Source organism: Zootoca vivipara, chromosome 11 (genome assembly GCF_965207765.1).
Source record: "Zootoca vivipara chromosome 11, rZooViv2.hap1.1, whole genome shotgun sequence".
NCBI classification, from domain to species: domain Eukaryota; kingdom Metazoa; phylum Chordata; class Lepidosauria; order Squamata; family Lacertidae; genus Zootoca; species Zootoca vivipara.
Window position 1 is genome coordinate 25,109,166 of NC_142594.1, and position 13,844 is coordinate 25,123,009.

The window sequence follows — 13,844 nt, forward strand, 5'->3', positions numbered from 1 at the left end:
TTTTTAAAAGTATATATATATATTTCTAAGCTGTCACTTGCATAGTGAAGATCTGTAAACTGCAGTAAATGTCGACTTTGCAGTGTTGCTAAATGTGAATTTCAAGTTTCCTTCATGCAGTGCTGATACTGACCCTACAGAAAAAGTTAGCATGGTGAAGCCAACTAGGATTGAGAAGGCCCTCGGTTTAAATCCCACACAGCTATGAAGCTCAGTGGACGACTGTGAGCCCAGCTGCTCTTTCTCTCAGGATTGCTGTGCAGATAAAATGGGGTGAGGAAAAACTTGTATGCTGGATATAAATAGTGTTTGGAAAATAGCTTTAAAATATATATGTATTTCCCTGAAATTTATGAATGGGCTCACTTGGTTAATCAGAAAAGGAACGTTCTGCAGGGACTTTTAGCTCCTTCCACCACATTAGCACTACTTCTCTGCTTCTGGCATCTTGTGGAAGTTAAATCTTTTGCCCTGGGGCATGACATTGGGTCTGACGGCTTTCAAGTCGGTTCCAACCTTACCAGTAAATTCTATTAGTTCTTACTGGGATTTCACAGGTTTTTTTTTATTACTATTACAAAAGTAAAATCAACACCATGATACAAAAACATTCTGTAGCAAAGTAAAATATAAATAAATCTCTTTCTTTTCTCATGAAGATGCGCAGCAGGCCTACATCCCACATTGACAGGCTCCTGAGCATTACCTGGTGATGGTGATAAGAAACAAGGCACAGTTAAACCTTGACTGGGACCCAAAGGACTATTTCAGGGGTGCTGAAGGGCATAAACATGCCAAAGGACGACTTGACTTCCCACTTCTCGGAACAGGAGATTCTCCCCTCTTCCTTATATTACACAACCCCTTCATTTTCAAATGTGGTTTTGTCATATGGTACAGGGGACTGTTCTTTGACAGACTCAAGTACAACGCTGCCTTAGGCATAAATTGAGGTTTGTTTTTTTATCCACAGAATTTGCAGCCAGGGCTAATGAGCTACTTGTGCATTGACAAGGGCATGATAGAATCCACCCATGGCCAGCAGCTGGCTGTGAGTTCCCTGTTCCACTACTTTGCCATTCTGGATGACTGCTATGATGTCAGAATTCTGGATCGTGGACAACCGATGAGCAATGACGATGCAGGTCCGACCCTTTCTAGCTTCATCCAAGGCCTTCTGGACAATCTGCAGGCATGGGCAAAGAAAAGAAAAGAAAAGAAAATATTTAGAATGATAGCCTAGATCAGGCATCCCCAAACTTCGGCCATCCAGATGTTTTGGACTACAGTTCCCATCTTCTTCGACCACTGGTCCTGTTAGCTAGGGATCATGGGAGTTGTAGGCCAAAACATCTGGAGGGCTGCAGTTTGGGGATGCCTGACCTAGATTCATCGCTACCCTGCTGCAGTGCAGGAAGCAAGGCTGTAAGTTTACTAACCTTTTCACTTTCTGTGTCAAGAGCTGATGTGGCTTCATCCAGAAGAAGAACGGCTGGTTTTCGGACAAGGGCACGGGCAATGGCTATCCTTTGTTTCTGTCCTCCTGAAAGCTGTGCTCCTTTGTCACCTACTCGAGTATTATATTTCTGTAGGTTGTTGGTTTTTTTTTTTTAAAAAAAGAAAAGATCACAGACATTGTGAGTTTTGTGAAGAGGAAGTTAGACCTTTCCGCATCCTACTGAAACTAATAGGCTGTGCATCTGTATCCTGTGCAGATGTTTCAACAGAAGCAAGACCCACTTGCTTGCAACAGGACTTACTCAAGGATAAGAGTGCATGAGAATGCAGCCTTAAATATGCATTTAAAAATTAATCCCTGACCATGCTTACTTTATAAGTCAACATGGATAGGGCAACATGTAGCCCTTGGCCTAATTTCATCTATGTGGCAGGGAGAGAGAAAGACCAGAGTGCAGGGAGACATGACAGAGAAAGAAAAGGATACACCACCCAATTTTGGCTGCATCCCTGCCCACCATTAGCACATGGCTCCCTCAGAGGGACCCTAGACAGGAAGGATGCCCCATCCCTCCTGCAAAGGATTCAGCTGTAGGTTTCTATGCAACTGGGATTCGTGCAAAATAGGATAGTTATTCATCTGGAGAAAGAGAATGCTGGAAAATGTAAGGACATCTTCATTTACCTCGGGGAGATTTTCTATGAAGTTGTGGATATTAGCTGCTTTAGCTGCTTCTTCAACTTCTTCCTGACTGACAACTCGGCTGTTGTCCCCATACTGGATGTTCTCTGTGATACTGCAATCAAAGAGAATAGGCTCCTGTTGCACAAGACCAAGTCTGGATCTTAGCCACTGAATATGTAGAGATTTGGTGTCCACGCCATCTGCAAGCTGTAGGTAGGAATGGAAGTACAGAATGTTTGAAATGAGCTTCTGCAGAGTTGAAAGACACCACAACAGGCAGCTGAATCTGCGTAAAATTTAATGGACACACCAAGTCTATGGTCTATATTTATTGTTGGGGAAAATATATAGACATGTGCATATATAAATATGTATTTTTAGGAGAAAGTAAATACAAAAATAAGTACTATTTAAAAGCAATTTTTGTGGGTTTAAAAGAAATGGCAAACGACAGGATCGAATGGACTTATGATTTTGAACACATACAAAACTGACACAGAATGGAAATAGCTGGTTCTGTCCATCCCTACTCACCACTTGTCCTGATCCTGGGTCATAGAATCTCTCCAGAAGCTGGATGGAGGTGCTTTTGCCACAACCACTGCTTCCCACTAATGCCAGAGTTTGTCCCTTGTTAACCTTTAAACAGAGTCCTTGCAAAACTTGAACTTCCACTCTAGTTGGATATTCAAAATGGATGTCTCTGAATTCAATGTTGCCATCAAATTTCACCTACATTGCAGGGTGGGGGTGGAAAATGAACACAGATCTATGTTATGGGTTATGTATAAAGAAAGCCATATCTCAAATAAAAGAGATTCTTTCTGAAGCCACTTTTAAGCAACCAGAAACTGAGCTGATGCCAGGAGATAAAACAGCATTATATTTCTTTTCTTTTATTCCAGTAGACACATAGCCCTATTAATAAAATAACCACAACAATTCTATTTCTAAAATCACTATCTGTATAGTCTTACCAATTTTTCACCTTCTTCACTATAGCTATCAATCACTGGCTTCCGATCCAAAAGCTGAAAAATTCTTTGTGCAGAAACCCTTGATTTGCCAAAATCTGGTGCAAGAGAACTGGACTGAGCAACGTTCATAGCAGCAAAAATCACAGAAGCGAAGACTCTGTAAAACACAAAACAAAGAAGCATAGAAAAGCAAATGTTTTGCATTGAAAAGCAGAAGCCATGGATTCAACTGCAAACTACTGTTTATCTTGCAGAACTTTTATACAGTGAGCTCCTGTTAACAGGCCTGTGATATTACTATGTACAGTGCATCTCTAACACACTTATCCTGTCACTAAAATATTGTATCTGTACATATTGTGTACATACTATATATACATAAGAGCAAGCCTAAAAGAGCACCCATTGTCTGCAATTCAATTCATGATAAAAATTTTTTAGGACTATCCAAGCCTACTTAAGTTAAGAAAATATACTTGAGACTGCAAACGTATACACACTTTGGACTGCTTTTGAGTAGACACACATAGAATTGCAATGTGAATCTATACAAGTATAAAAGACTATTGTACCAATGCTCAAGTTAAATCAGAGGTGTTTTATTCAACGAGTATACAATTTATGTACCTGATTGATTTGCACTTTTAGTTATTCACACATAACATTCAACATTTGGGAAACTTTAAAGTGGGACTCCCACCCTTTGTCCAAACTGCAAGTGAGGGCAGGACGGAACTTTTGTTGCTTGCTCCTCCTCTGTCACAGTCTCTTGCAGATCAGAAGGGGTCAGGAAACTTTTTGATATACATATTTATGTACAGTGGAACCTCGGTTTATGAACACCTCGGTTTACGAATTTTTGGTTTACGAACGCTGTGGACCCATCTGGAACGGATTAATTCACTTCCCATTACTTTCAATGGGAAAGTTCGCTTCAGTTTATGAACGCTTCAGTTTATGAACAGACTTCCGGAACCAATTACACCCATGCTTCGGGTTAAGTACGCTTCAGGTTGAGTACTCCACGGACCCGTCTGGAACGGATTAATCCACTTTCCATTACTTTCAATGGGAAAGTTCGCTTCAGTTTATGAACGCTTCAGTTTATGAACAGACTTCCGGAACCAATTGTGTTCAGAAACCGAGGTACCACTGTATATAGATTTTCACAGTAGTATTTAAATTCAGTTGGAGTTTGGAGTTCATTGCCTAGCTCTTCCAAAATACAGAAAACACACTCACATAAAAAGTTGCTCGAAGTCCATTAAACAACGGGCAATAAGCCATGCTCCGAATCTGAAGACAGCAGCATTTATAAAAAAGTTGAAACACTGGGCTATTCCATATGTAACTCCATGAATGGGAGCCTTCTTCAAAGAGTCCCTGTTAAACGAGAAAGCCAATTGAAGAGTCTCAATCCGCCATGAAATAAAAGGAACAGTAGAGCTTCTACTCCCAAAATATTTTTAAAAAGCAAGTCAGAGTCATTGACTAAGATGCTAGGAAGCTTTTAAAACCAAAAGAAAGAAAGAAAAGAAACCACACTGAAGAAATGAATACTTAACAAATGGGGGTAGTGGAATCATACTACCTATTTTCTCAACACCCAGCCCATCTTGGGACATGATTCATCTATATATATTGGGCATAACAAGCAAATAGCACAAATCCAATAGTTTGTCATTGTTATCTGGCAAGATAGGCCAAGCAAGGGCTGTAAATGAAGTAGAAATTCTTCCCTTTCCATTACAATAAAAAAAGAGGATCATGGGAGACATATCACATCACTATGGGAACCTGATTCCCCCCCCATAGTCAGTAAAATTACCCCTTCTAAGCAGATTCTCAGAGCTGCTGGGAACACAAATAAGACTGTTTGAATGGTAGTTTCTGCATGCACCAAAGTTTTGGCATGCCCCTATTATTAGCTGAAAAGACCATCTAGCTGTTGTATGCTAAAACTCAACATATTCAAAGTTCTCCAGGAGCCATTGGACTTTACTCATCACTCAACTGCACATTTTGGTACCAGCTGTTTAAAGCCATTGCAAGCCCTTAAAGGGGTGATATCTATCTATCTATCTATCTATCTATCTATCTATCTATCTATCTATCTATCTATCTATCTATCATCTATCTATCTATCTATCATCATCTCTCTTTCTCTCTCTCACTCTCTTTCTCATCTATCTATCTAAATTGTGTATGGGGCAATGGTACAAGGTTGATTCACTCATACTTCCAGAAATTTAACATAATTATGCACGAGAATATTTTTAATTTGTGAAATAATGTAATTAAGAAATAAAACTCAAGAACTCAAAGAAGAAGATGACAGAATTGCATACTACAAATTTACCTGTATGGACCATCTACGCTTGAAATATATCTCTCAAAAAATTTGTCTTCTCTTGTCAATGAAACCACAGTTCTTATATTTTCCACAGCTTCTGTTGAAATCTGATTTGGGAAACAAGGCAAGTACAAGGCTTTAGGAAACCCTGATTTCACTAAAGCTTAGGTGTTCTTCATTAGATGTTTAAACTCATAGCCATACACAATATTGAACTAGGTGCAATTAAGGGTCCAGGCATTGAAACAATGTCAGAAGTCATGCACTTGCACCCTGATGCAGCAGCCTCCAACACAAGGAGCCTGCAACATTCCTGGTGGGGCCTTCAACTTCATAGAAACCTCACTTCATGGTACAGCTGTGTTTTCAGCAATTTCATCAGTTAGTATTTTGAAACGGGGAGGATTGCAGCGTGGCACGGTGACTGGATTGTTGGACTATGATCAGAAGATAAACATCCTTGTGAAAGCTCAGGGGGTGATTCTCAGCCTCAGAGTTACTGCCTGGGGGAAAGATTTCTTGGAGTGGGTAAGAGACCGTATGTGCCACCCTCTGCTCCTTAGATAAAGTGTGGGATAAAAATGTAACAACGGCAAAAAAAATTCAGTGCTCGTCCTTTTAGTTTTTTAAAAATGTATTTTTTAAAAATTTATTGGTTTATCAAAGTGTGAGCAGTGTCTCCCCCCCAGTAACATTTTTATAGATCAGTTTCATTTGTCGAGACATTAGTGTTACACTAGGAAGAAAAGGGGGAAAGAGGTGGAGGGGGGAAGGTGAGGGGGGGTGGGCTCAGGTGGCGATGTTTCTATTTTACTTAATATATGTGTGGGGTTTTGTGTCAGTGTCGCTTGTGCAGGTTCTCTGCTATTTGCTTGTGTTCCTTTGGTGGTGAGAGAGGTTGGGTTGGCCTAGGGTATGGTTGTTTGTTTGTAATTGGCTGTGGTGAGCTTTGTTTTCATGTGTGAGTGGGGTAGGTGGGTGTTTTGGATCAGGTTAGCCATATTGATTCGTATGCTGTTGGTGGATTCTTGTCATTGTCTTGTTGGGCTGTGATATGTGATAAAGGGGAGCCATACCAGGGTGAAGGCATCTACTATTTGTCCCCGTGTCAGTTTCAGTTTATTGGTTAATTTTTCTAGTAGGGATGTTTCCCATACTATTTGGTACCATTGGTCCATGCTTACTCCCGACAGTTATGATGTTTCTTGCTGTTGAACGTAGGTGGGTTATGAGTTCTTTGTGATGTAAATGGGTGTTATTTTCTTGGAAGATGTTTAGTTGGGGCCAATTCTGGGGTGATTTCTAATACTTGCTTAGTTATTTTACATATTTCTTGTATGGCTGTTGTCCAGAATAGTTGGATTTTGGGGCATTCCCACCACATGTGGAAGTCTGTGCCTGTGGCGGTGCACCCTCTCTAGCATTTAGGTGAAGTTCCTGGGCCTATTGGCACTAGTTTTCTTGGTGTTAGGTACCACCTGTAGGTGAGTTTCAGGGTGAGTTCTTTCCTTTTCGTTGATATGGATTTTAAAGGGGGGTTTAGACCATATTCTGATCCACTGGGTGGGGTTAATCTCATAGCCTATGTCATCCTCCCATTGTTTTTTAAATTGCGTCTAGGGGGTTCATGGGATTTTGGAGTATTTTGTATATTGCGGATACCACCCCTTTGCCATGGTCCTTTTACAGTGCTGAAAACTTGATGATATAGAAATATTTTGAATAAACCAATCAACAAACCAACAAAGGGCTTCTGAGATAGGCATCAGTGGACATGAATAAAAATTAAGAGCCGTGTTGGAAATTTCCCCTTCTATCACTGCCACAGATCTAATCAGAACCACGTGTTTTAACTACGGTATATAGAACTCACTCTTCCAGCTTCCTCGAGGGCTTTTTGATCCTTCGACGCATGGCCGGTCACTGATTTCAGTCGTATAATATGGGCAACCATAACGAAAGGAATGCAGGCCAGGATGAGCAATGTTAATTGCCAGCCATGCACAAAAGCAATAATAATAGCTGTCAAGAGTGTAAAGATCGTTGAGGTTAATAAGGCCAGCCGACTTCCAGTAGCCTAGAAATAACAAAAACAAAAGACAACACGTTTGAAGTTAATCTCATTAAAGAATTAATTGCAAACACACATGCAAGTTAATCATGTTCATTAGTGGGTCTAACTCTGAATATGGCTAGCCATTATCTTCCTAAAATAGCAAGTGAGGCACAATTATACTTGGTAGTTTAACTAAGAAGGCACAATGGAAATATTTAATCTCTCTTTAGCTTCAACCGATATAGCAGCCCTGCTCTTGCCAAGTCATGTTCCTAAAAGTTTTGAAAAGCCATTCAGTGGTCCTCACAAAATTCCTCTTTGTTAGTTAGAATGATTCATCAGGATTTTCGCAAAGGCAGCTTGGAATGAAAGTAAGAGTCTCCATGCCAACATGATGTCAGCATGAGATGCTACAAATCTAGTAGGCTAGCTGGCATAATTACACCTGCAACCATATGTCATAGTGCTAAAATAAATCATCCAGAGACATCTCTGTCAAACAACATTTAAGCGGCTGCAGGATATGCTCTCTAGACTGACCTCTCTCACTCTTAACCAATCAAATGCCCTGAGGCGTGCATTGCATTATATTCAACAAGCTACATTTATAGAAGTCAAGCTTATAGCAAGCTGAATCATCGATAGCAGCCACAAATTAAAGACAATGAGTTGTGTCCTACTCAATTTCATTCAGAGCAGACTCTCTGAAATGTATGAACCCAAGTTAGTCATATCCATTAATTTCTGGTGGTTTACTCTGAGTATGACCAGTACTTGATACAACCCAACTGTAAGTGTGGTAACATTAAATGCCATGCAGTTTCAAAAGTGGATTTATTATGCTCTTTCCACAAAAGCTTCTTTTTGAAATCACTGCAATTTAAATATCAATTCTATTTTTTTTAAAAAAACACAACACCCCTAAATAAATGGAAAACATACTCCTTTGACTTGAGAAGCATCTGTTGCAAGTCGGGTTAGCAAAACTCCGATGCCGTTGTTATGGTCATCAAACCATCCAATTTCCTGAAAACAAAAGAGATGGCTCAAATAATTTTTGCCTTTGCAAATGGATATTGTCATGGCTCAAAGCAGCCTATGAAGCATTTGAAGTATGTGATAGGTTTTTTATTTTTAAAGAAGCCCTTAAGAAGTTGGGGGGGATTGTAGCTCTGTGACAGAGCACAAGTTTTGCCTCTGTCTGAATCCTTGGCATTTCCTCTCCCCCCCCCAATCAATTTTTATTAAATTTTTCACTTACAACCAATTATATCATACCAATTATTCCAAATTCTACAAATGCATACCCACTAATCCCAATATTATGCCAAATTATAAAATTTCTTGACTTCCATGCTTCAAATTCTGAGGAATTTTGAGGGTTCTGATCATCGATAATTACTGCCTTTCTAGTCAATGAAATCCAAATCCTTTCCAATTGTTGTAGTCCAAAAATAATCCAGATCTTTTCCAAGAATCCTTGGCATTTCCAAGCAAGAGCTGTGGCCAATCAGTGGACAACACTGAGCTAGATGGTCTGACTCAGCATGTCAACTTCCTAGGTTCCCGCATTCTTTTGTATAATGATTTGAGGCTTCCCTACTTGGCCTTCAGCATGGAGACTAGAGACTGCCCCTGAAGACAATGGACCACATACCAGACCCACTCACGAAATTGCCCCCCTTTTACTGTATCTGTTGGCGTTACCTGTTGAAGCAATGCTTTGAATGAAAGTGATCGCAACCGCATAGTCAGAGCTTCCCCAGACCTCCCAAACATGAATCCCTGAAAAATGTAAACGTAAAGTATTTTAGTTTTATTTACCTGTACATTGCCATAACATTTTTAAGACTGACGAGCTATAGACTAAAGTGCTGTAATAGCTGAAGCTATTTACTAATACAGAGCTCAATATAAATCCTACAGTATGTTTTGGTATTTTTTCCCATTTGTTAAGCTAAGTTGAGGAAAGGTTGCCAACATTTTTCTGTTAGTTGAACAAGAACCAGGCTGTCCTCATTACAACACACACTGTATTTCCATTCCAGGGCTTCTAGAATAGAAATAAAGTCAGTTTTCAGAACTAGTCATCCTTTTGCCTTTTGAAGCTTGCTCCTCTAAATTAAGAGACTGATAAAGTGTCTTATAAACATAACACCCATAAATTTTGAGTATTGATTATGAAGGTTACTGGTCTACCTTTCTAGTCCCAAGTTCCAGGGGGCAGAGGGGGACTAGATGTTGGTCTGAGAAATGAAGTAACAAGAAGGGGTCATGAGCAGGAGTGGCAAAACATGCGCAAAAATTAGTAGTCAGATAGGAGAAGAAACTAGCTTCCTGAAACTGCAACAATCAACTTCTTCCTTGGTGCTACTGGCTACCAGCCACATAGGTTGCTAAACCATTGGTCCTACCCTTTTACCCAACACCTCATCCCATTTTATTTATATTTGGTGTACCCGTATATTCCGGCGTATAAGACGACAGGGCGTATAAAACGACCCCCAACTTTTCCAGTTAAAATATAGAGTTTGGGATATACTCGCCGTATAAGAAATACGACCTGGCGTATAAGACGACCCCCGACTTTTGAGAAAATTTTCCTGGGTTAAAAAGTAGTCTTATACGCAGGAATATACAGTACTTATCATACTGAATGCACGGCAGTGGTTGTATTTCTGAGCGACAGCAGCTCCTCCCTCCATTTATAAAGCTACAAACCAGTCCAGCTGTTGCCTTTGCAATGCCAGTTTTATGTCGCTGGGGCACAGAAGCTCATAGAAATAGGTGGTAGGATCCTACTCTCATCATCTTGCACCCCAGCAAGATGATATCTTAAATAAATGAAAGATATGTTAAATAAATGAAAACCATGGTGCCTCAACACCATTTTTATTTTTTTTGCTGGAGGGGACAGCGACTCCTTGTTTTGCTTGAATTTTCTGAGTAAATTGGTACATTATCATGGTCTCACAAATTTCAGCAATCCGCTCGCTGCACCATTCTGATATTATTATTATTATTATTATTATTATTATTATTATTATTATTATTATTAAGTAGGCCTTAGGATAGTCCTTACCTGGACAATATATGCTATTAAGCTGATCACTCCCAACAAAAGAAACATAAGAGAAAACAACACCGTTTTTTGGCTTTTCTTGTCAGGGTCTGTTTCTTGGAAAGCCTGGGTTACAAAGCACAGAGTTAGTCACCCGTTCCAGAAAATCATTTATTTGTTTTCTATACTGCCCGTCACCCAAAGATCACAGGGTGATTTATAATATAATAAAAAACAATAATACATAACATAGTAACAAACAAAAACAATACACCCAGCCCTGCTAGTTTAAAAGGCCATAAATGGTTTAATTAGCCAAAGGCCTGGGAGAAGAGAGCCATCACTGAAGAGGCCCTGTCCTCCACTTCAAAAGGCAGAGACCCTGAGAGAAGAGACTCTCCGAGTGTTAGGAGACTGGAAAGATTAATATGGATGGAGTTGCCCTATTAAAGCTGCCTAGGGCTTTAAAATGTTATACGCATTTGGAATTCTGATTGGAAACAAACTGGAAGCCAGGCAGGATCTTTTATAACTGGCCAAATATGACCGAGTCAGAAAGCCAACTTATGTAATTTATAGTTGGCCCATAAAAAGGCAAGCAGTGGGGAAGACTCAAAGCTACCATCCTGACTTGACACCAGAGTTGCTGTAGCTTATGTGAATCAAACTGGGCTGCACTGGCAGAGCCTATCCAGTATTCTTGCAGCCCCAACCTCTCTACTGCTCCCAGACGAGTAAGCTGTAGCGATGCCAGTGGCAGGAGGGCAGCTCCATAGCCCCACACAGGCTGCCCCCACAGTTGCCCAATATTTAATGCATATTGGCATTAAATCTTTCAGGCTTTTAAATTATCTAGAATGTGTTTTTTAAAAAGTATGCACTGGTTGAGAGCAAAAGGTGCTGGCAAGTATCCTTATTATAAAGGCACTTGGACCAGATGTCATTATGGAAAACCAACCAATGACACACTGAACATCCTAAAGAGAATGGAAAGTGGAAGCAAAAGTTTTTTGCAGAGTCCGAAGTATAAGCTTCTAAACTTACACCAATTATTTTACCAAACAGAACAGCAAATGCAGGAGTGACGCCACCTCCAATGGCAGCAGCAATGATTCCAAACACTATAGAGCAGAATTCAGGCTTATTCAGGGCTAGAATTCTAGAATAAGGCACCTCAGGGAGCTTCTCTTCCTGTAAGAGACAAAATTCCAGTTGTCAACAGCGGGTGAGAACACGGAAGGGGGTAATGTAATTGCCTGGGCAATGAACCATGCTAGCAGAAGATTGCTGGGAAATTAGTATGAACTCAGATTGTACTAAATAAGGAAACTTACTGAGCTATGCACACCCATTGAGTGTCACCAAAGTTTTAATTGCTCAAAAATGTGGAGAAAACAAAGGAAAAAAATGGAACAAAAGGCCGACTCATGCCGAAATCTATCCAAAAGGGCACTGAAAAGTCAAACTGGATCAGTCATGATGAATGGCAACATTAATGCATGAATCTTTCTGATAAATGGTTTTTAAAAGAGCCTTTCTTTTAATTTAATCCTGATTTCTCATCATTTTCATGTTTTGATGTAAGCCGCTCAAGAGTGAATTCTTCAGAAAAATGGGATCAATGTTTAAAATTTTAAAAGTGATAATAGAGAACATGAGTCTAGCACAGCTACAGCCATCCTTGAAGTTTGTGGGTAGGAAGCAATATCACGAGTGTATCAAACCTCTTCCAAACTGCTTTGTCTATCAGTCAAGCCCAATTACCAAAACCACCAGAGAGATGTACAAAACTGCAATTTCAACCAACATATCTTTTTCTAAAGATATGGACATAACTGAATATGTCAGGTTATATGAAGACAGAATCAAGCAGTTTGTAGGAAATATTACATGAAGTCATGAGGCAATTTTTTCAGACAAGCAACTTTTCACAAGATCAATAGATACTGACAGAAGCATGACCATAATTCAGCATATTATTATTACTATTACAATGGATATATCAACTGCCTTTTAAACCATTGTCTCAGGGAGATTTACTCAAAAGATTATTTAAAACAGTTAAAAACACAAACCTTAACAACTGGGCACTCATGGTAAAGACCCATGTATCCACCTGGGAAAATCTATTCTAATGGGAGAGGAGGAGCAGGCAGAGCCGGAGCAGCAGCTGGCTGACACATTATCACTAAAAGCATTCCAGACCCACCATCTCCCAGAACCCAGCGAGCCTTAAAAGTAGGAGAGCAAAGAGCTTGAAGACAGATGGCACTAAGCGGCATGATGCTGATGACGAATGAGGAAGTGGGAGAGAAGGGTGTGTGTGGAGATTTACTTGGGACAACGCCATTATCCGAGAGGCTGCGTTCCAAAGCCTCTCTCTGTAAATACTGAATAAAAAGCAGATGGTAAGAAACCTTTCCTTGTCTTTGTACATTCCTGGCAACTGGCCGTAGGAGTTGCTTGCAGCTGCCTGACAGATAGAGACTTTGTATTTAAACCTCAGCCAACATACATGCACCAATAAAAAGCATATGGATTATGGAGTTCACGAAAGCTGAAACTGAACAGTGGTCACGTCTACCATGATGTATAGGAAACACAATGCATCTACCACTGGTATCCCCAAACTGTGGCCCTCCAGATGTTTTGGCCTACAACTCCCATGATCCCTAGCTAACAGGACCAGTGGTCGGGGAAGATGGGAATTGTAGTCCAAAACATCTGGAGGGCCGAAGTTTGGGGATGCCTGATCTACCATCTTAACAAAAATGGAATGTTCTGTTCTAAATTTTATGCTATTCTCTCAAGGCATGTTAAGAACTAATCTTAGCACCAACCATTTTCTTCTTCTTTGCTTTCTTCTTCCTCCTCCTCTTCCTCTTCTTCCTGTCAGAGTATCTTTTCGTAGAAGCCCTACTGAGGCTGCGTTTACTGATGCTTCCTCCCTGAGCTATTTCTGTGCCATCAACAGGATTTTCCAAGACACTGGCCTCCACCTCATTTAGATAATCATCCTCAGAGTCGTCGTCATCTTCCTCAGTCTCAAAATCTGTTTCTTCTACTGTTTCATCGCTTTGATCATCTCCACCATAGCACTAAGGTAAAAAGGAATTAGTCATTCCGAAGAAAGTTCAATACCCATGGAAAATATCAAGAGAAACGTATTTCATTACTATGTACAATGATTAAATCTCTGTACACAGAAAAGCATGTGGTGCATTCTGAAGTGGCGCAATTCCAGATTTTTGGGG

The 13,844-nt window shown here is 40.1% G+C and overlaps 1 protein-coding gene across 1 annotated transcript in view; it reads right to left on the reverse strand.

The window, feature by feature from the left end:
- Nucleotides 1-544: 544 nt before the first annotated feature.
- ABCB5 (ATP binding cassette subfamily B member 5) overlaps nt 545-13,844 on the reverse strand; it is a 47,155-nt gene continuing 33,855 nt past the window's right edge. The window contains exons 17-29 of the mRNA XM_035129682.3: nt 13,431-13,688; nt 11,635-11,781; nt 10,612-10,716; nt 9,237-9,314; nt 8,472-8,555; nt 7,347-7,550; nt 5,480-5,580; nt 4,363-4,503; nt 3,121-3,277; nt 2,678-2,875; nt 2,144-2,350; nt 1,440-1,586; nt 545-1,186 (exon numbers count right to left, since the gene is read on the reverse strand). Coding sequence (XP_034985573.1) covers nt 989-1,186; nt 1,440-1,586; nt 2,144-2,350; nt 2,678-2,875; nt 3,121-3,277; nt 4,363-4,503; nt 5,480-5,580; nt 7,347-7,550; nt 8,472-8,555; nt 9,237-9,314; nt 10,612-10,716; nt 11,635-11,781; nt 13,431-13,688 — 2,025 coding nt within the window. The 3' untranslated portion in view covers nt 545-988. The remainder of the gene's footprint in view (nt 1,187-1,439; nt 1,587-2,143; nt 2,351-2,677; nt 2,876-3,120; nt 3,278-4,362; nt 4,504-5,479; nt 5,581-7,346; nt 7,551-8,471; nt 8,556-9,236; nt 9,315-10,611; nt 10,717-11,634; nt 11,782-13,430; nt 13,689-13,844) is intronic.